This window comes from Notamacropus eugenii, chromosome 5 (assembly GCF_028372415.1).
Source record: "Notamacropus eugenii isolate mMacEug1 chromosome 5, mMacEug1.pri_v2, whole genome shotgun sequence".
Taxonomy (NCBI): Eukaryota; Metazoa; Chordata; class Mammalia; order Diprotodontia; family Macropodidae; genus Notamacropus; species Notamacropus eugenii.
This window is the reverse complement of record NC_092876.1, coordinates 234,839,053-234,862,233: the sequence shown is the minus strand read 5'-3', so window position 1 is coordinate 234,862,233 and position 23,181 is coordinate 234,839,053. Positions and strand designations below refer to the sequence as shown.

Genomic DNA, 23,181 nt, shown 5'->3' with positions numbered 1-23,181 from the left:
TCCATACACTCCACAATGTGGCAACATTGGCCTTCTTAATGTTCTTCGCCCTTTCTCTCAACTGTGGATTTGCATTGGTTGTCTTCTGTATTTGGAGGGCATGGTCATGGGCCATGAGCCATCTAACTTCTCTGGCTTCCTTCAAAACTCAGCTCCAATGCCACCTTCTGGAAGAGACCTGAGTCACTCCTTTTTAATCCCTTCACCAATCAGTGCCTTCCCTCTGAAATTACTTTCCATATTTTATTTGTATATAGATATTTGCATATTGTATCCTCCAGAAGAATGTTAACTCTCTGAGGGAAGGAATTCTATGCTTGCCTTTCTTTATATCCCCAGCACTAAATATAGTGCCCAGCACTTAGCAAGTTCTTAATAAATACTTGTTGACTGACTTCCTATTTTTGTGATATTGGTAAGTTTCTATCTCCCTGGGCCTGAGTTTCTCCATTTGTAAAATAAGGTGTTGGACTGAAGGCTCTAGATCATTCCCAAGATTGCCTCTCCTCTATAATCCTATGATCCTAAGGGAGTTGGATTGAGCCCTAAGGGGACTGTTCTAAGGCTTACCCTTGTCACCAAAAAGGATGAACTTAATTCCAAAAAGCAACCTAAGAGACTTCATAAACTACAAAACTGTCCTGAGACAGTAGGTTTAGACTAGATGGTCTCCCATAGCTTACCTGTGCTAAGAGTAGCAAGATATAATGGGGTGAGGGAATAGCATTTAATCTTCTTAGCATATTATTCCATGATTCAGGTTACAAGGCAAATTGTTCTACATTATACTTAGTTGTTAACATTTCTGCACCTCCTGTAGACTATAAACTCCTTGAGAACAGGGACTAATTCAATTTTTAATCTTTGACTGGGGTCAAATATTTTGTTTTACATGTAGTAAAGCTTAATTTGTTGAATTAAATTGAAAAGATTTGAAGTTAGGCCCCATGAAAGGAAAATTTCTAGAGATTTGTCAAGCCCATCTGTTAATCCCATTTATAGAATATAAAAATGTCATAGAGACATGTCGTGAGACAAATGCAAATGGAAAGTTTTGATTATTTCTACCCTTTGAAGAACATGTTCTTTTACAAAACATGGCTAGCCTGATGATTCCATTGCCACATTATCACATTGCCTTCCACATACTGCACATTTCACAGATTGCCAGGCACGTTTCAGCTATTACTCAGGCCTCTACAGAATGGGTGATAAAAATCATTAGATTACACAGAGGAATGCCAGGACTGTTGTTGGCAAACTAAAAGGAGAAAAAGAAAACATTGGCTAGTCTAAAAGCCAACCCACAAGAAAGCCATGTATACACACACACAAAACCCCACCCACATGCACACAGATAAAAACAATCTTTAAGCAACTTTCACCTTCACCTGTATCTCTCCTCTAGAAAATAATAAGGAAGAGACAGAGTTCAGATAGGGATAGAGCTCCTGCCCCTAACTCAAACTTCTAAACAGCAAAAGAAATCAATTTTCTCCCTAAATGAAAATGAAAACAGTACTAAGATGATACAAATGCTGACAATGGATGGAGATACAATTATCATAGTTATACCTCTTCCTTAGTTTCATTTCCATGCACACCTAAGGCCTAATAGGTTCTTGTATTTAGAGCCAAAAGGGATTGTAGACACCCTTGAGTCAAAGCCTTTCATTTTACAGATGAGGAAACTGAAGCCCATAAAAATGAAGTGATTTGGCAGGGCAGAGCCAAGATGGCTGAGGAAAAGCAGGAACTTCCCTGAGTTCTTGCCCCAAATCCTCCAAATACCTGTAAAAAATGACTCTACACAAATTCTAGAGCTGCAGAACCCACAAAATGACAAAGTGAAACAAATTCTCAGGACCAGACAACCTGGAAGGTAGACAGGAAGGGTCTTTTGCACTGGGCAGGGAGCAGTGTGCAGTTTGGCGTGGGCTGCTAGCATCGACGGGCCTGAATCATTGGCAGCTCTGGCAGTTTCCAGACTTTTCAACCCACAAATGCCCAAAAGGTCAGTGGGAAAACTCTGTGGGACCTGGCTAAAAGAGTCAAGCCCCAACCTCAGGGTGGTGATGGGGGGAGGTAGAAGCAGCAGCAGAGGCTGCTTCTAGAGCTCTGGGCCCACAGAGGGTGGGGGGCAAGTGACTGATACAAAATCCCTGAAGCCTGGGACAGTGCAACCACACCCACACCCACACCCATTGGAGGCAGAGTCCTACCTTGACAGAGTTAGAAAGTCAAGTGTTTGGTTGAGAAGATGAGTAATACTGTAAAGGAACTCAGACTATAGAATCTTACTTTGGTGACAAGGAAGATCAAAACATATAACCAGAAGAATATAGTATAGTCAAAGGTTCTACATCAAAAGCCTCCAAGAAAACTATGAATTGGTCACAGGCCATGGAGGAGCTTAAAAAAGGATTTTGAAAATCAAGTAAGAGAAATAGATGAAAAATTGGGAAGAGAAGTGAGAGTGATGCAAGAAAATCATGAAAATCGAGTCAACAGCTTGCTGAAGGAGACCCCCAAAATACTGAAGAAAATAACACCTTAAAAATAGACTAACCAAAATGGCAAAAGAAGTCCAAAAAGCCAATAAGGAGAAGAATGCCTTAAAAAGCAGAATTGGCCAAATGGAAAAAGAGATCCAAAAGCTCACTGAAGAAAATAATTCCTTTAAAATTAGAATGGAGCAAATGGAAGTTAATGACCATGAGAAATCAAGAAATTATAAAACAGAACCAAAAGCATGAAAAAATAGAAGAAAACATGAAACATCTTACTGGAAAAAACACTGACCTGAAAATAGATCCAGGAGAGATACGTTAAAAATCATTGAACTTCCTGAAAGCCATGATAAAAAAAAAAAGAGCCTAGATATCATCTTTCAAGAAATTTTCAAGGAAAATTGCTCTCATATTCTAGAACCAGGGGGTAAAATAGAAATTGAAAGAATCTACTAATCACCTCCTGAAAGAGATCCCAAAAGGAAAACACCTAGGAATATTGTAGGAAAATTCTAGAGGTCCCAGGTCAAGGAGAAAATATTACCAGCAGCCAGAAAGAAAGAATTCAAGTACTATGGAAACACATTCAGGGTAACACAAGATTTAGCAACCTCTACACTAAGGAATTGGAGGGCTTGGAATATGATATTCCAGAAGTCAAAGGAGGTAGGATTAAAACCAAGAATCACCTACTCAGCAAAATTGAGCATAATCCTTCAGGGGAAAAAATGGATATTCAATGAAATAGAGGACTTTGAAGTATTCTTGATGAAAAGACCACAGCTGAACAGAAAATTGACTTTCAAATACAAGAATAAAGAGAAGCATGAAAAAGTAAACAGGAAAGAAAAATCATAAGAGACTTATTAAAGTTGAAGTGCTTACATTCCTACATGAAAGATGATATTTGTAACTCATGAGACCTTTCTCAGTATTACAGTAGCTGGAGGAGATAGACAGACAGACAGACAGACAGACAGACAGACAGACAGACAGACAGACAGACAGATAGATAGATAGATAGATAGATAGATAGATAGATAGATAGATAGAGGACACAGGGTGAGTCAAATATGAAGGGATGATATTTAAAAAATAAGATTAAAGGGAGAGAGAGGAATATTTTTGGAGGAGAAAGGGAGAGACAGAATGGGGTAAATTATCTCACATAAAAGAGGCAAGAAAAAGGTTTCAGAATGGAGGGGAAGATGAAGAGGGTGAGAAGGAATGAGTGAACCTTACTTTCATCAGATTTGGACTGAGGAGGGAATAACATGCACACTCAATTGGGTATCTTATCCTACAGGAAAGTAGGAGGGAAAGCCGTAAGGAGGAATGATAGAGATTGGGGGAAGGGTAGTCAGAAGCAAACACTTTAGAAAAGGGACAGAGTCAAAGAAGAAAATAGGATAATTGGTGGGGCTGGGTAGGATGGAGGGAAATAAAGTTAGTCTTTCACAACATGACTATTCTGAAGGTGTTTTGCATAACTACACATGTATAACCTATATTGAATTGCTTGTCTTCTCAATGGTAGTGGGTGGTGAGGGAAGAAAAGAGAGAATTTGGAACTCAAAGTTTTAAGAACAACATGCAACTGGAAAATGAGATATACAGGAAATGAGGTATAGAAATCTTTGTTGCCCTTCAAAAAAGTAAAGAGGAAGGGGATAAGATGGGGAAGATAAAAGGGAGGGCAGACTAGGGGAAGATCTGGATAATCAGGGATGGAAGAAGGGGAGAAAATTTAGAACTAAAATCTTGTGGAAATGAATGTTGAAAACTGAAAATAAATAAATTTAAATCTTAAAACAAACAAACAAAAAAAGAAGTGATTTAGCCAAGGTCATCTTACCACAGCTACAAATGCAATAGTGACAAAATAAGTACCATGAGGTTACATCCAGTGGCCAATGCTATTAGATTGAATATGGTTATTATTGTCCTCATCATATAATGTTTGGAGATCCCTTTGAATTCCCAAAGACTACGCCAATGAGACTATCAAAAGGAAAAGGTTTTGAATATCAAACCTGACCACAAACTGTCAATATGAGAACCATCCTAGGTAATTTTGAATAGACTCATTACCAGAAGGCTCAATGTAATAGAGAAATAGATACACATATGTATATGCATATATGTGTGCATATGTGTGTATATATCTCTACATATGTATATGTACATATATATGTAGGTACATATGTATGTACAACAGTCACTCAAGAAAACTATGATCTGAGTCCCTAGAAGGAATACTCACAGCTCTTTAGAAATAGTAATGACTTATATGGGAAAAAAAGAAAGCTAACTCATTAAAGGTGATAATACTAAATTTAGCATTGGGAGCTGTGATGAGTACTTTGAGAGAATTGTACTGAAATTGGAAATGACCTTGTAGAGAAAAAGGATAAGGCAGTAGGGATAATACAAAGTAATTTACTTAGTAGTGAAAGGCAAGGGAGAACAATAAAATACAGAGCAGTTTTGACTTTTTCAAACAGAAAGAGAGCTATAGGTCATGGTGGACCAAACTGGAGTGATAACATTTTTGTACTTTGAAATTAAAAGAAGCAAGTGGGATATCAATACTTTCAAACTCTGTTTGAGCATACCTGTCAAATACACAGTTTACTGGCTGCATGGGACCTACAACATCCCAAGTCCAGCCTGAAACAGATTAAAATGTAATTGGGAAATATTTAACAAAATAAGTAAAAATACAACAAAACACAGATGCTGTTACATTTTAAAACTAAGTCAATACGCAGCTTGCGGGGATCCTTGTATAACATTACATGACCCCTATTTCTACTTTATTTGACACCACTGATGTTGTAGAGGACCTATGAGCATATTCCCCTTACATATTTAGGATAAGTGGATCCTTTACTGGAATGCAGCTTGGGAACTCAGGAAAATAATTAAAGGGCTCAAATAAAAGATCATAGAACAAAGTTTAGAGAAACTGAACTTAGTCTCAAAAGTAGAGACTCAGGGAGATCTTAATAGTCCTCAAACCACATAAGAGATATTTTATAAGTATTTTTGAGTAATTCTTTGAATACAAGACAACAGGGAATAGACTAAAATTGCAATAAGAAAGGTTTAGACATTTTAAAAGAACTGCCGATCAGAATTCTGCAAGACTGGAACATATCATGATTTTAGAGTTTCCTTCTAGGGCAATTTTCATGAAGATAAATAGCTATCTTCCTTGGATAAGTTTAATACAGTTTTCCCTAGAGGCAGTAAAATGAACTAGATAATGCTTTCAGGTTTCTTCCAGCAGTTCCTGACATTCAAATAGCGGAGCCGATGCTAGGAAAGACTAAATCTAGATTAAAAGATGCAATCATTGGATTAATTTACTCAACCCAAGAAACCTTGCCTTCTTCAATCCTGAATAAAGCCTACTTTACAAGTAATTTGGTCTCAATTTCTCAAAATAGGAGCAAGGAAGATGCAAATATATTGAAAGTAAATGATACTCTATATTTTATACTTGTAATCAATTGAATCTAACAACTGAGAAAAAGAAATCACTATGGAAAAAATGTTTCTGAAGACAGAAGTATGCTCTTTCATAACTCTCAAATCAGCAATAATATCTCAGTCTTTCCTGGGAGAATTATTCATTCATTAGCTAGAAGGACACTGGTTAAAAAAAAAGTGAGGGAGCAGAGAGTGAAGAATGGAGCTAGAAATATATATATACATATGTACATACATATATTTTCTTTAAATTGCTTAATAGTTTTTTCTTGAGATTTCAAAAAAACTTATGGCAGAAACAGTGTTTTATCATAGAAAGGGAAAGTAGAATATTTTCCTTTCATGAACTATGGCTGTAATAAGCATTCAGCAACTGGGTTTAGATTGAGCACACCAGACACCGGATCTGTACCCATTTTCAAAAATCAGGAATTGATGCTGAGAGGTTAAAAAACCCATAGATTTAGAGCTGGAAGAGACTACAAAGGTCATGAAGTCCAAGCCCTTCATTTTATGGAGGAGGAAACTGAGACAGGATGGCCAAGGTCACCCAGGCAACTTTAAACAGAAACATCAGAGTCATCTTTGAGTCCAGGTCCTCTGGAGCCAGCATTTTCCCACTATGCCTTTCTTTCATCTCCCTTATTCCCCTTGCCAGACCCTACTTTTGCTGTTGTTTTTAAACTGTATAAATAAAAAGCCCTGCATAGCACTATTGTGAAGTTCTAGTTAAACTGTGAATAGCAACAACTTAAATAGCAAAACTTATATTTTGGATACATTATAGGACTCTATTTTTGTTTTAATTTATTAAGAAAACCAACCTAGGGAGGAAATGCAGACTAAACATTACTCATATGAGTGTGCAAACACCTGTCAAATATGTCCCCCTACGCTGGAAGATTCAGAATATTGTCTATCTGCCCTCTCACCAAAAAAAAAAAAAAAAAAAAAAAAAAAAAAAAAAAAAAAAGGCAGTCTTCAAATAAGTCCTTAATTTAGTTTACAATAAATATGACATATTTAGAAGCAACAAGCAGGGGCAAATTCACAACAAACAACCACCAAGAAAATCATATTTTTAAAAAGTTACCTTTCAACTCTTCCTAATAGCTCCCTTATCCTTAGTATTTAATTGTAAGACAACATCCAACAAAGCAATAGCAATCCACAACAGTCACCTCAGGAGTTAAAGAAAGAGCCAGTGCCTGCAGCTTATAAAATGAGCAACTTGGAGAGGGGGAGGTCAGGAATCCAAAGGACAAAAAGACCATGAAGGGCACTACCACCGCCAGAAAGTACATAACTCACAAATGCCAGAACAAACATTTTCTCAGGGGCGTGAGAGTTGGAGTTGTCCTTGAGCACCTTAGATATGAAGCCACTGGTATGTTCCAGAAGGAGAGCCATGCTATTGTTTAGGCAGACATCTCTGTATTTTCTAATGGACTAACTTAGAGAATGAAAATTTACACAACACACCATGCACAAGCTTGGACCAATAGAATTATTAGGGCTAATCACATGAATGATAAGCAGTCTCTCCTTCAAAATCCTAGCAGCAGGCTCTGCATGTACTTGACAATCTGTTTGCATTCCAGAATTCTTTGGTATTACATCATTCTTTTAATGATCTTGTATTTGTTTGGTGTTTCTCCTACTTTTGCCACCACACATCTCCAACAAGTTACACATGAATTGCTTGTGTCTGTAACAATGTGACTGGCATCATTCACATCCTACAGAATTAACAATAATAGTAGCTAGAATTTATAAATTTCTTAAAGATTTGCAAAGTATTTCATAAATATTATCTTACTTCATCATCACAACCATTCTGGAAGATAGGTGCTATAATTATCCCCATTTTACAAATGAGGAAACAAAGGCAGACAGAAATTAAGTGACTTACCCAGGGTCTTACTGCTAAGAAGCATCTGAGACTAGATTCAAATTCATAATTTCCTGTCTCCAGCTCCAGGTTTTATGCACTGAATCACCTAGATTAAATCTATGCCCACAGACTAAGATATCTTGATATGTGCTTAGTGGTATCAGGGCCAAGGTATGCCAGTGATTGGATTATCACCAGGGTTGAGGATGGGTAGTACCCACCTGGGAAGAGGAATGGCATTTGAATCAGAAGCTAGTGCAAGCCAAAAAAACCAGGCTGAGACAGAAAGGGTCCTTCAGAGTCCCATATCCAACGGTTTGGAGCTATGTAGGAAATAGGTGGCAAGAGGAGAAATTTAGGTGGGGAAGTCAGTACTAGGTTAGAAGATCAAAAAGCAAGATACCAGAAATGACTACATTCTGTTCCCCAAAGCTCAGCTCTACTTTTAGATAGCTGCTCTCTTTTCTACTCTTGTTCTGGCTCCTGCCTCAATCTTATAGTGACTTGTCAATTACCTCAGGTCAAACCTCCTGGACTCCAGGTACATTAGGAAGCCTGTCTTTCTGTATATTCAGGGGAAGTGCTGATGACTGCATTCCAAGTCAGAGTTTTTCCCATCCCATGTGAGCATTTTGCAAGTGGAATTTAATTAGAATTAAGGCATTTTCCAAGAAATTAATTGATTTCCTCTAAAAATATCAACAAAACATCTAATTTTTCAAGTGATAGAAAATAGCAAATTAAGAAGAAATTTAACTTTAAAAGTCTTAAAAAAAGGTGACTGTACCTGTCAAAAATAAAATTTCTAAATTCTCACTTTATCTAATGGGTTACATATCCATTGACTTATTTTGAAAGATACTTCTACTAAATTCAACATGAACTTGGGACTTTGAGGAAAAAAATTCAACCTAGGGACAGGACCTACGATTGACAGAAGATCCAATTTGTCCATGGTTATAGAGAACTCATGGCTGAAGAACTTCCCTCCACCTATGTAGATAAGTACCTTTTCTGCAGCTAATAGGCACTAATCCATATGTAAAGCTCCCCAGAAGATGCATATTGACTTAGTTTTAAAATGAAATATTATCTATGTTTTATTATATTTTTATTTATTTTGTTATTTCCTAACTACATTTTATTCTGGTTCTGACCACACTCAGGAGTGTTGTGGGTCCTGGTGTATTTGACACCTCTGGTCTAGAACATTGAAATGCTAAGTGACTTTCCCAGGGTCACAAAGCCAGTATCAGTAAGAGGCAAAATTATGTCTTCCTGGCTCGGAGGACAGCTCTCTAGCTGCTATACTAGGTAACTAGCTGGCATCACAGAAAGCTTCCAGTCCCATAAACTTTGTATAGAATATTATCCCTTAGCAGGATTTAAAGCTAGGTGATACAATACCTGGAATGTTGGACTTGGAGTCAGGAAGACTTGAGTTCAAATCCTGCCTCAGACACTTACTATATAAGTGACGCTGGTCAAGTCATTTGAACTCATTGAGTTTTAGCTTTCTTTGCCTGTAAAATGGCTCTAATGATAACACCTACCTCCTAAGGTTGTAAAGATCAAAGGAGATAACATGTGCAAAACGCTTTGCAAACCTTAAAGTTCTATTTAAATGTTAACTATTATCATGCCTGGAGAATTCCCCCTTTGATTTCTCTTAACAGAGAACACTGCTGAAGTATTTCTCCCTGTACTGTAATTCTTTGGTTCTAGTTCTTCCTGATTATTTTTTCTCATTATATTATAATTTCCAGAATCTTGGCATCATCTCTGTCGGTATCCCAAACAATGAAAGAAGTATATATCTGCTTCTAGCAAAATGTCAATTCATGGAAATACCACAATTTTAATAGGAGGTGAGATTGGGTCAGTAAATATTATACAGCCAACAAGAAGACAGTGAAAAAAAAAATGAACAATTTAATTAATGTTGGAAAAGAGTAATTAAACAAAATCCCCAGTAGGTATCACAGAAAGGGATTCTTTCTACAGATAATCTAGTCTGAGACTGAAATTATTTTGTAAATCTATTTAATTTGACAATCATAGGAACAAAGGGAATGTAACAGGGTCCTGAATGTAGTCAGAGAGGGTAAAGAATAATTTCAGCATAACTCAATGTCTCTATTATCAAGGAAATATTTTCCTTCACGCAACCCAGAGGTTCCGACTCTAGTTTCTGTCCTCCTGCAACTAAAAGGCTGCTTATTAATTACTTGCATCTTGTTTAGCATCTACAAGCTGATGAAAAGTTTCCTAATAGCCAATTAAGGATATGGACATTTACCACATTTGTTAGTACCTAAGTATATGTTTGTCTCTTTCCTAAGAAATCTTGCTTAGATTTCATATGTAATGTTCCCAAATAAAGGCCTAATGATGCTCATTATGGAAGGAAATCTCTCCCTTAAAATCCCCTAACCCTATTTCTGCCTAACAAACTCAGAGCTGTATCTTGATTTCAGCCCATGTCAATTCTTTTGAGAGTGTGTTCAGGGAGCAGAAGAATTAAATTCTCCTCCTGCCTACAGAGCTGGATTGTGAGAATCTTTCTAAAGATAACATTGCAGAATAATAAATATATCTTCAGACAGCTCTGTAAAACACAGAAAGGATGCCTCATCCTAATGCCACACCTTTCCTTACACATAATTGGCCACATCCAAATAGATGCCAATACTATTGACCATTGGTTGTTCTGACATCTCAGTGTCCATCAAGGAGACTTGATATCTACAACATATGGAAGAGTATGGAAGCCCAGGCAACAAAGCAGAGTATGTATAACATTCTACGTGAAGTTAATATGCCTCCCCAGAGACAAAGATTGGTACCAACACTCTTGAGGAGAGGAAGGAAGTTATGAATGAATGAAGCACCTATGGCAAATGCTTGAGTCTCTAGTCCCAGGTTGGGCTGGTAGCCTGACAAGCCCTAAGGAGGTAGATACCATAATCCCTGCTTCTATAGTATCTTCCCCCAGCCTCCTACTCCCCCAAGAGGTTAAAGGTCACAGGATTGAACCAGACAAATCAATAACTCCTAATTGTCAGATGGTACTATATAGTACAGTAGAATAAAAAAAACTTGTTGGACCTGAGATGTGCTCCCTTGGAGTAGGACAGAATAGAAAGTCATATTGCCTCACAAAACTGTCCCAGTTATGATTAGTAATCCATTATTAAAAACATGGCGCATCACTACAAGCAACTAAATGTGTTTAGTAACTATTTACACTTAATCAATTTCAGTGCATAAAGTCTCAATCATTTTCAGTTCCTCCCTTAAAGTACTTATCAGAATTAATGTTTGTTCACTCATCCTCATTTACTTTTACTAAGTGATCAACAAAATTAAATCTTAATAGTGTTTTTTATTTTATTCAAAGCACAAAGTTTATTCTTGTGTGTGTGACAAAGAATCAAAGAAAAGGTTTATATAGGAAAAGGGGGACACCAATGATAAAAGGACAGTAACTTGATGATGGAGAAAATTCCTGCTGTATGTGGGGAGAAAAAGTATGATCTAAAACAAGGATTCTTAACCTGAAGCTTGTGAACTTATTTTAAAATTATTTTTATAAGTGCATTTCAATATAATTTCTTTCATTTATAATTCTGTGCTTCTTATTGTGTGCATTAAAAAACACTGTTCTGAGAAGGCAGTGATAGGTTTTACCAGATTGTCAAAGGGGCCCATCACAAAAAGGAAGTGAAAGACCTCTCCCTGATTTAGAAGACCCAATGGCACTGAGACATAAAAGGGAAAAACACAAAGAAGGAGTGATAGAAGCTTTTAAACACGTTCCTTAAATTTCAGGAAAGGGACTAAAAAATTCTCTGAATTTCTTTTCTATGGCAAAAAGCATAAAAAACCCCAACAATTCTACAATATTACTACATAGGAGTAATAAGAGAACACAGGTGAACAGTAGTAAAGCATTTGAGAGACTAATCACACTGAATAGAACTTCAAATTAATTGCTTTCCTTCTGTTTCAATTGCTAACACTTTTAAGTTGTCATGGAGATTTAGATGTCCATGGTGTCATCTTCAATTAATTTGCCTTTTCAAAGGTTTTAAAAAACAATAACAATTATTTAGTTATATATAAAGCTGCTGCCATTGAATGAGTCATGAGACTGTGAGACCATGGGCTTAGCATTATCTTTCTAATTGTAGTGAGGGGTTTGGACTGAACCACTCACTTTTTACCTGGTTGTCCTCAAATGAAACAGAAAACAAAATGATTGTCATGTTTGGGAGAGGGGAAGTGAGGACTAACTGAGTAACCTCACCTGTAATCTCAGATTTCAAGCTGCTCCTACTAAACCAACAACAGTAACAACAGACATCATCTACAACTTCAAACAACCCTCTATGTTTTGTAAAGTGGGGGTGGGTTATATTACTGCTAACTGTTCCGTCCAGGGATACAAAAACTGAGAAGTCTGGTGATGACATGCAAAACCTCTTTTCCCCTAGACAAATCACTCACACACATATTTATGGCAAGCCAAGTATGCTCCCTTCTCATTTATTCCTCAGACCAAGTTTTTCATCTTTTATTTCCTATTTTCTTTTTATTTTTCAATTTCTAAAATTTTCACCAAAGCTGAGATGTAGAGAGCAGAAGATATTATGGCTTTTCTTTTTAACGTGGAGAAGTTTAAGGGGCTCTCTTTACCAGGACAGTTATTATTATTTTTTACCTTATTACAGTTTTTAGAAGCTGAGCAGAGATTGCTCCTACTCACATTCTCCTTGTCGGGCATCCCTAGGGGGGAAAAAGAAGAGAACATGAATTAACAGGGAAAGCTTCAAACTCTGAAGTCTTCAGCCTCTTAAATGCTGCTACCAAACCAAGGGACAAATTTGTACCAGTTAATTCCTATTTTAGGTGGGGTGAAACCTTACATATGGTATTTGTAATCTTGAAAAATAGCAGCAACTTTTCAAAATGCTTTCCTAAAATAAAAAATGAATGGGAAATGGTGTAGAACTAAAAAATAGCATTACAAAATTATAAAATTATAAAAGATAGCATCTTAATATGCTCTAATACTTTCATCACTTTTCCAAGGAAGCAGGACTCATTCCAATGTACTAGTGGCCACACTTGCCCATGGACCACATATGCCCATGCATCTATCATCACGCAACTAAAAAGAGCTCACACTTCTCTGCTTCTTCTCACCCTTGGTATGGCTACTCCTGAGTCAACATGATGAGCAAATGACATGATGAAGGAAGCAGTGAAAAAGAACCATCTTGTGAACAGACAATGATGTGAACAGTTCATAGAAGGAGGGACAGCTACATTGAGAGAGAAGCAAACAATTCTTAGGCACACACAGCTCAAAGGGGTAGGGTCACATTGTGTATGTTGGCTTAGTACAATGTGCAGTTTTAAAATACGGTGCATGCAAAATGAGTGTAATAGTTAAATTGTTTTATATCAAAAATGCTATTTGTAAATGCACATGATGCAAGTATGTATAGGATAGCCAGTTTGGATGAACATGAGTTGGGCTCAGAGTTGAACAGAAGGGTAGATTGCTTTCAGAAAATTCCAAGTTCCTTTACTGATCCTAAAGTTTCCCTGAAAGCAAAAGTCCAATTTTTCAATACTAACATTTCATTGGTATTGCTAGATGGATAATAAGACAATAAGATATTGGATAATGGATGGATAATAAGATATGGAATGTCAGTGCTGAAGACATAACGATGAACATCACATTGAGAATAATGGCGAGTGGAATGGTGGATATGAGCCGCTGTGATGTAGAACCAAAGAGAACTCTAAAGAACAGGTACAACAGACATCACCACAGACTGTAGGATAAGAAAAGAAGATGGGCTGGTCACATGGCAAGAATGAGAAATGACAAAACAGCTATGGTGTTCCACTGATAACCTGCAATGTCAAGAGAAAGAGAGGAACGTCTCTAGAATGTTGAGGGACCTCCTGTGGCAAACTTTTGAGAGGTCACCAACAAGAGTTGTTCAGGGTGGGAAAGAATGGATGGGTTGCAATTGCATTGTTGGAGGGAACTCCTAAACCAATAAACTCAGATCCACTGAGTACTGAACACATGTATATTATAGGTTTTACTCTATCATTATTACAGGAACTATGATTGTCTTGTTGGACAACAGGAGCAAGCTCTAGGAGCTAGAGAGGAACAAGAAATACACTAATTCCTCTTTTGAATCCTTGATCCCAAGTCTCTATCAAAAAGGGTGTAACTCAAGCATTTAAAATACTTAGGCAGAAGACCTAAGAAAGATACAAAACAGGAAGTACGTGGATGAGGTTGAGTCCCCAGATCTGAATTGTGAGGCAAAATAATAATCCTCTCATGTGAGCACTTTAACGTCATTCATTCCTTCATCCCCCAAAAATGTTAACTGAAATCTAAGAGCTCAATAACAATTCAGTAATAATAACATGTATATGATGAAAATAGCTAGCATTATATATGGTTTGCAAAGCACTGTTCATGTTATCTCATCTGAGCCTCAAATCAATCCTGTGAGATAGATGCTGTTATTATGCATATTTTATAGATAAGAATAGTGAGCCTGGGAGAAGGGAAGTGACTTGGCCAGGGTCACACAACTAATGTCTGAGGCAAAGGCAAAATTCAAGCTCAGGTCTTCCTGAATTCAAATCCAATTCCCTTACCCCCTGAGCCACCAGCTGCCCTGCCCCCCAAACATATACAACATTTTGCAGTCAATGCCTTAATAAATTATTTTATTGACTACACATTAGCTATGTGTAGGGCAGTTTGCTAATAACTGTGGAGGATGTAAGATGTTGAATAAAACATAGTTCTTGCTCTAACAGAGCTTTTTGCAAGGGGATTCTACATATCCATTTGTAGTACAAGACAGAATGCAACAAAAAAGGTACTGAAACTATTGAACAAAAGGTGAGGGAAATTCTTCAGAGAGAGGTGATGACAAAAAGTTCATGGGGCAGATGGCGTTAGAACTGGGCATAAAGGGATAGGTAAGATTTTCTGAACAACTCTGAGCCTCTAACTACAGGGAGAGCAGCTAGGTGGCACAGTGGACAGATCTGAGTTAAAATCTGGTCTCAGATACTTACTAGCTTTGTGACCCTAGGTAAGTCACTTAATTTGGTTTGCCTCAGTTTTTCTCACCTATAAAATGAACCAGAGAAGGCAATGGCAAACCACTGCAGTATCTTAGCCAAGAAAATCCTGAAAGGAGTCATAAAGAGTTGGAAATCACTGAAAAGACTGAAAAATAACAAAAGATTTTCAAAACAATTATGAGCCTCTAACTGAAGAGAAGGGGTTGGATGAAGTGAGGAAGAAATGGCTATTTTTTTCCTGTAAGTGATGATATAGCAGAACCACAGAAGCTATAGAATGAGAAATCCTCCAATAAGGGTCAGAGGAAAGAGAGAAGAGAATTGGTGAGTTGGATGCCCTGTTAAGAGGTACCACAGCAACCACTTATTGCCCTGATAACAATGTCTTTTGTATTCCCTGGACTCCTACCTAAGACATAACAGAGAAACCCCGGTACTTATCAGATGCCTACTAACCACCTCTGGTGATACACGTGGGCACAAATGATTATAATGAGAGAAAGAACCTACAAATCACTGCCCAGTCACCTTGGGCAAGAAACTAAAGAGCACAGGGGCATAGGCAGTATTTTCCTCAGTGCTGCCCATTGAAAGCAAGGGATGCAGAAGTTAAAGGAAGGAGCAATGGAATAGATATTCATATAGCACCCACTGTGTGCCAGGTGTTAAGATAAGCACTTTATAAAATTCATCTCATTTGAGCCTCATTTCAACCCTGGGAAGTAGGTGCTATTATTATCTCTCTTTTATAGTTGAGAAAACTGAGACAAATAGAGTTGTTACCCAGGGTCACACAGCTATTAAGTGTCAATTCACTGCCCTGCCTAACTGCATGTAAAGGCTGACCGGGGAATGGAGCAGTTTCGTATGACAGTCATATCCTAGAATGAGATTTAGATTTTAGTATCATAGCAGAAGGTGAAAACTGCCTATGGACATCCATCAAACAGGATAAAAGAGTATCTATAATGAATGAAGAACAGTACTTGAGATACAAATAAGTTTACAGGTCAAAAAATCTAAGGAAGAAGCCAATAGCAAAATCTAAGGCTCCCAGTCTCTAGGCTAGCAGTTCAACTTTTGAGTCTTGGGGGCCCTTTACACTCTTAAAAGTATTGAAGACCTCCCCACAAAGAGCTTTTGTTTACATGGGTTGTATTTACAGATACTTATAAAAATTAAAATGTTTTAGGATCATTATTAAAATAGTTTTGACCTCATGAACAACCTGAAAACCCCAAAGAAGATCCCACCCTGACAACACTTTGAGAACTTTTGGTCTAAGAAAAGGCAAAAGTAACTAAGGTACTGACGCATGGAGGCAAATTTGACCTCACAATTATCACTAAGACTTGATGGGAGAAACCCATGACTGCTATATAGCTCTGGATTTATATTTAAAACATAAGACATAAAAGGGAGAGCAAGTAGAGAAGCATAATATATTAAGAAATCAGAGCACCAGTCCTAGTCAGGAGGATCTCAATTCAAATCTGGCCTCAGACACTTATTAACTGTGTAACTCTGAGCAAGTCACTCAATTCTGATTGCCTCCAAAACAAAATTTTAAAAAAAATCACTTATGTGATGAAATCCAGGAATAATAGAAAGGGAGAATAGCAGAAGAGTATTTCGGGTAAAGATCAATAGAAGAAGAAACAGAAGTGGTTTTATCATTATAGTATACAACAGACTGCCTGAAGAGAAAGAAATAGAGGAGTTCAGGAAATAGATAAAAACCCTGGCATAGAGGAAATAATTAGGGACTTCAATTATCCAGACCAGTTTCAATAGTCCAGAGCACATTTTCTCCCTCTTTCAAAAGTAGATCAGCTAACAACTTTTTACTTTGCCTGAAAGATAATTTCACCATCCAAAAGGTGGAGGAACCAACAAAGACCCTGTTCTGTACTGGATCGGATTCTCACTAAGAAAAAGGAAGAAGTATTCATTAAGCACCTAGGTGTGTCAGGCATTGTGTAGCTTTACAAATATTATCTCATTTGATCCTCACAACAACCTTAGTTGGAACACTGGCAGGAAAGAACTAGTTTCTGGGATTAAAATGATGAGAACATTGAAAGGAGGTAGCTACTCCCTCCTAGAATTTATAATAGATGAGAGTTTAGCCAGGCACACACAGTTGGATATATACTTTAGATATGGGAAAAGCATATTTTGAAGGTTTCAAAGGAAAGATAGGATCTCTTAGATTAGAATTCTCTAGGGAAAGTCAGCCCAGGCGAGATGGGAATTTCTGAAGAAACAAAGAAGGGAAATTACAGTGAAAAGAAAAAAGAGGATTATTTGGAGATTGATTTGTGTACACTGAGCTTAGATTTTAAAAATGTACGGAAGTTGATCAGGTATCCATATTAAGGGTGGTGCCAATATGGTGAACCCCAGGACCAGCGGGCCACTGGACTATCTAAGAAGGGCTGCCCCAGACCAGGATGGAAAAGAGCAGGTTAGAGCTTTCATGCTGATCAGCAATGCGATAGGGCCCATCAGTGGCAGCTGCACTTCTAGTCTAGGAGAGTTAGGGAGATCCATTCTCAAACAAAATAAAACAAAACAAAATATATGAACAGAAGATGGAAGCAAGAACGTATAACAAAAAAATGAATATACAACTTTGGGATATTTTTGTAAAAAAGCTTCAGGAGTACTAAACTCAAAATGAGATGGATGAGGCTGGTGAGGAACATTAAGGACAACAAGATGTTGTTCTTGACGTTGTTTTTATTGGAGTGAATGAGGTTGCGATAACTAGTAACAGAGAGCAGGAAGAGCTGCCTAAGTCTTTTGTTTCAATTTTTGTCTGCCAAGAAAGGTCATCTTTGCAGAGGAAATGGCAGAACCAAAGCAGACAACAGGAAGGAGATGCACAAGATGGATAACTAAAGAAAGAGGGTGTGAACACCTTCCTGCCCTTGGTGAACTTAAGTCATCTAACCCATGTAAACTGTATCTTGGGATATAGAAAGAACTGGTGGATCTAATTGCTGAGCTTAGGGATATTTGAAAGTTTGAGCAGAATTAGAAAGGTATCATGGGACAGGAGAAGGGCAAACATCCTGATTTTCAAAAAAAGTAAGAGAACAGAATCTGAAGACTATAGATTGTGGAGCTTGATTTTGATTCCTAGCAAGATGCTGAAGTGAATCAATAAAGAGGTGGGATAAAGAATACAGTAGCCTCCCCAACCTGATAAACACATAAGCCCACAGGAAGCATAAAAACCAGAGTAATTCTGTCAGAACAACATCAGCAAGAATTGTCAAAAGTCCTTTTCCCAAAGTGGTAAGTTTGAATATCTACTAGCCTCTAATTTTTCAGCATTCTTCTCTCCACCCAACTAGCAGGAATCAGTACTATTGTCCAGGTCTAGGCTCCTCACTCCCTTCCCCCAATTCCTGGTCCTGCTAGACCCAATTAACAACCTTATTAAAATCCCTTTACACTTAATTGGTCTGGGGAAGTGTAATGGTAATTTAAATGGGAAGATCTTTCCCATTCATTAGTAATAATGACCTGCCTGGTCACATGGGAGTCTGAGTCACATGAAGCCTCTGGTGGGAGGAACTTGCTGAATGCATGGAATAGGAAGAGGTGGAGCTAGAGCAGAGCTGAGAGGAAGTTGGTCAGACTAGTCAGAGATGGGAAGGGCAGAGAAAACAGGCAGCTGGGGCAGCAACTAGCGTGAGTAGGAGAGCTTGTTTGTGATTTTGTTTGAGGGAGCCTGTTTGCAATTTGTGTAAGAGAGCTGGTTTGTGGGAAGCCTAACAGAAGGAAGGCTTGGAGATGGTAGTGCCCCTGCATTGTTATTGTGCATAGATTTTTGTTACTATGATAGATTTGGTTTTCTGGTATTGGGATTAAGCTTTCTGGTATTTGAATAAATGTTTGGTTCTGATTTCCATGTGGAAAGCCTGTTATATTTTGCAACTCAGAACTATGCTGGCACACTCATAGCCTCTTTAGGTGCTGTGAATATCACATTGCCACTATAGAGAGGGTGCCCCATTCCCTCTGGAACCCCCATCAAGGTAATCAATTATGTCCAGGGGCCCTATGGACCTGTAACTATCATTGTCATTGACTGTCTTTTATTTTGTATTTCTCCCTAATGTATCTATCTTGCCTTGCTGATTGAGCATCACATTCAGAGCCTCCCTAAGTCTGTGTTAGAATGAGTGGTTAGCAATTATCTAGAAAAAGAAATGGTTATTATGAAGAGTCATCATGGTATCATCAAGAATGGGTCAAACCATACTGACAGTATTTCCTTTTCTGATGGGGGTAATACACTAGCAAACTGAGGAAATGCGTTAGATACTCTTGATGTAGCATTTGGTCAAATATCTAATACTACTCATATGGAAGAAATGGGAAGATATTTATACTTGGGATGGTTGAGTCTAAACATGATTTCTTTGATGTAGGGAGAAATGTGGACTAGACGATAATATAATTAAATGGATTTGGAATTGATTGAGTGGCCAGACTTAAAGAGTAATCATTAATGCTTCAGTGTCTACTTGGAAGGATATATGTCTCCAGTAGAGTACCTCAGATACCTTTGGCGTTGTGCTGTTTGAAAATTTTATCACTGGTTTGCTAAAGGCCCAGGTAGAATGTTTTAAGATGACACAAAGCTGACAGGAATAGTTAACACAATGGATGAGTAAAAACTACAAAATATCTTTGTAGGCTAGCAGTCTGACTGTAATGAAATGAAATCCAATAGAGATAAATACACTTGGGTTAAAAAAAATGACTTCATAGATAACAGTTTTAGGGAAAGAACTTCCAGTCCAATGGCAAGGATAGAAGCCACTGTAAGTAGTTCTGGAATGTCTGGAGAAGAGATGGAGGGTTTGAACTATTACTCTTTAGAGAAATTCAGAGGTGAAAAGGGAAAAAGAGATAGAAAAGTAATAAATGAGTAAAGGAGGATATTTTTTTAAAGAGTAGAGTAGGTCTTAGGATATTTTTATAAGTTGAAGAAAAGGATCAGAGGAGAGGAAAACCTTGAAGATGTAAGGAGGTATTCTTCTTCCATAGATACAAGAACAAAGGAAAAGGGTATGAATGAAAATGCAGAGAATATATGAGGTAAAATGGAGGAGAGATGGGAGAGTCACATCAGATAGCCTGGATTTGTTTGGTGGATTAAAGTAGAAAATAAGCTCACTAGCTAAGATTAAAAGGAGCAGAGGTAGATTTGGACTATGAATATGTTAAAGGTTTGAAAGAATTACACTAAAGTTCTGAGGTTTGTGGGATAACAAGAAGAGGTTATACATACCTTTTTACTTAGGTGTTGAGATGATAAACCGTTAAAGAATGTATGCTGTGTCATGTATGTGTAAAATATACAACTAAAGAGTCAGGAATGCTCTATTTTCCTAGAATTTATGAAAAAACTTCCAGTAACCCTAGAAAGAAACAAAAGTTCCTGCCATATATCGATGGATAATTAGACTTCAATGACTAATATTTCATCAAGTCAGTAAGGCAGGCATTACCTACTAAAACAGATATTGGCACAGAAGAGCACATTTCTTTTAATGTTTAGGTAAAGATTGATCTTTTACTAAAGGTGTGGAATTTGCAGAGACCTTGATTTTATTCCAGTAAATAATGAATCATTATGCTATTTGAATCATTATACTCTGCTTGATCAATATAATAAAAATGCATAATAAGCAAAAGCTGGTTTTGCAGCCCCAGCAACTCTCAGCTCTTAGGTATTAGAAATTGTGTAAGACAAAGATGGCCCCTGGTACTATTTTTAATGGAAGCATAGCAATGACATAGGGTTTTACAGCAAAATGAAAACCTTTCAGAAAGGTATTTTGTATTTATAGGTATCATATGTCTTTACAGAGAAGCTAGTGATGCAGCAGAGAGAGCATTGGCATTGAACCTGTGGCCAGAAGACCTAGTTTGAATCCTGCCTCAGTTACTCAATAGAGGTGTGGCTCTGGGCTCTCTGCTTCAATCTTCTCATCTGTAAAATGAAGATAATAATAGCACCTCACAGGGTTGTTGAAAGGTTCAAATTAGGTAATGTACTAAAGTGCTTTGCACTATATAAATGTTAGCTTTTTTTGTTGTTCAGTCATTTTAGTCATGCCTCACTCTTCATGACCCCATACGGGAATGGTTTGCCATTTCCTTCTTTAGCTCTTTTTACAGAGGAGGAAACTGAGACAAACAGGTTAAGTGACTTGCCCAGAGTCACACAGCAAGTAAATGTCTGAGACCAGATTTGAATTCAGAAAGATGAGCTGTCTTCCTGACTTCAGGGTTGGCATTCTATCCACTGCACCACCTAACTGCTCAAATGCTAGGTGCATATAGCTAATAAAGACACATTCTGCATAAACCAAAGTCATAGACATACTCTGATTTTTAAAATCAGTTGAATGTACACACATCTCTGCATCCATCACACTGATAAACCATCACAATGACTACACATATGTATTTAAAATTTTTAGACAAAACATTTTCAATTTTTTTACTTACTATCATTGTTAGCGCTGGTTTCCATAACACCATAAGGAGGAGCCAAAAGTCCTGCCATGTATTGCCGGTATTTCTGAAAGAGAATATGATAAACTAAATACTTTGACACTTATTCATTTTAAACAGTCACAGATTTATACTTTTAAAAGCAGAAACTTTGGACTTCATAAAGCATCTGAGGTGTGTATTTATAGACTCATAAATTTGCCCTATGATAACATAAAATATACCTGTCTTTCAAACAAGGCTCCCATGATAAGATGGTGAGTATTCCCTCACCTAGGAGCGTTATATCACAGGATATCATTTCCATATTTCTGTCCGATTGATTGAACATATCCCTCTCACCCCTCCTACACAGGATCAATTATTAGTAATGTGAAGAGTTAATAATTTCAACACTTGAATTTTTTAATAGCTGCACATACAAAACAAAATATGCTTCTTTCTTAATAGATGAATCTCACCAAATTAGCTTCCTTCAAAGGATAGAAATGCCTTTCTCTAGAAAGGATGTTTCCAAAGAAGGTAATTTCATGCTATTAGCCTATTTCAACGCACAATCTACACCTGCATTTTATGTGACCTCTGGGAAACTTTTAGTAAGCTTACGTAGAAAAATAGCATGGCTTAACTAAGAAGTCTTTGGATGGAACTGAATTAGTATTATCTTTCTTCTGTCTGCTGTTAAAGACACAATTAATAATCTATGCTCCGTAAATATATGCTGAGTGTCTGGGGTATATATAAAGACCAAAACTACATGGTTCCTATCATTACAGAGTTTTCAATATAACATTCTTTCATCAACAACATTATTAACCATCTTAATTACAGAATTTTGACCTGAAAGGGACCTTAGCAACCAGTTATTCTGCAATCTCCTTATTTTAAAGTTGAAGAAATGCCTTTAGTCACCAGAGTTGGCTCCAAATGACTTTGAGATATTTCCAAAGAACATTCTGTGTTCGTCCTTCATTTTCAAAGAAGACCATGACATCAGAGAAATGATGACATGACTTGTACTTGACTTTGTTTTGAGGGAGGGAGGGCTGTGCAAGGTCACCAGCCTCACTTTCTCCTCCTGAGTCATCTGGGTCCAGTGATCAGTCATCAGGATGACTGGAGATGGCCCAGGATGCAGTGGGAGACCTTGGTCTTTTTAGGCTGGCCTTTTCAGATCTGTTTGTGTTCATCCTTTGTTTTGAAAGAAGACCATGACATCAAAGAATTGATGATATGACTTGCCCTTGACTGTCTTCTTCATCAATGAAGGACAAACACAACACAGCATTACCCAATCAGTGGATATCTTTGCTTTCTATTCTTTACAACTACAAAAAAATCCCATTATAAATATTTTGGGGCCATGTAAGGGCTTGCTTTTTGTCATCGATCCCCTTGGAGTAGACGTCTAGCAATGAGACTTCTGAGTTATGAGGTCATTTTTATCATTTTCTTGACACAATTTCACATTACTTTCTAGAAAGGATGAACCAGTTCATAGCTCCAACAACAAGGCAAGATTGTGCCTGTTTTCACACAACCCCTGCAATGTTGATTCTTGTCATCCTTTTCCATCTTTTTCCATTTGCTGGATGTGAG

The 23,181-nt window shown here is 37.5% G+C and overlaps 1 protein-coding gene across 9 annotated transcripts in view; it reads right to left on the bottom strand.

Moving 5' to 3' along the window:
* RAPGEF4 (Rap guanine nucleotide exchange factor 4) overlaps positions 1-23,181 on the bottom strand; it is a 356,019-nt gene that overhangs the window by 140,984 nt on the left and 191,854 nt on the right. For 3 of the 9 annotated variants that reach the window (XM_072612339.1, XM_072612342.1, XM_072612341.1), the window contains 2 exons: positions 21,577-21,649; positions 12,623-12,687 (listed from right to left, as the gene is read on the bottom strand). In XM_072612339.1, the coding sequence (XP_072468440.1) occupies positions 12,623-12,687; positions 21,577-21,649 (138 nt within the window). The other 6 variants (XM_072612340.1, XM_072612343.1, XM_072612344.1 and 3 more) reach the window with 3 other exon arrangements.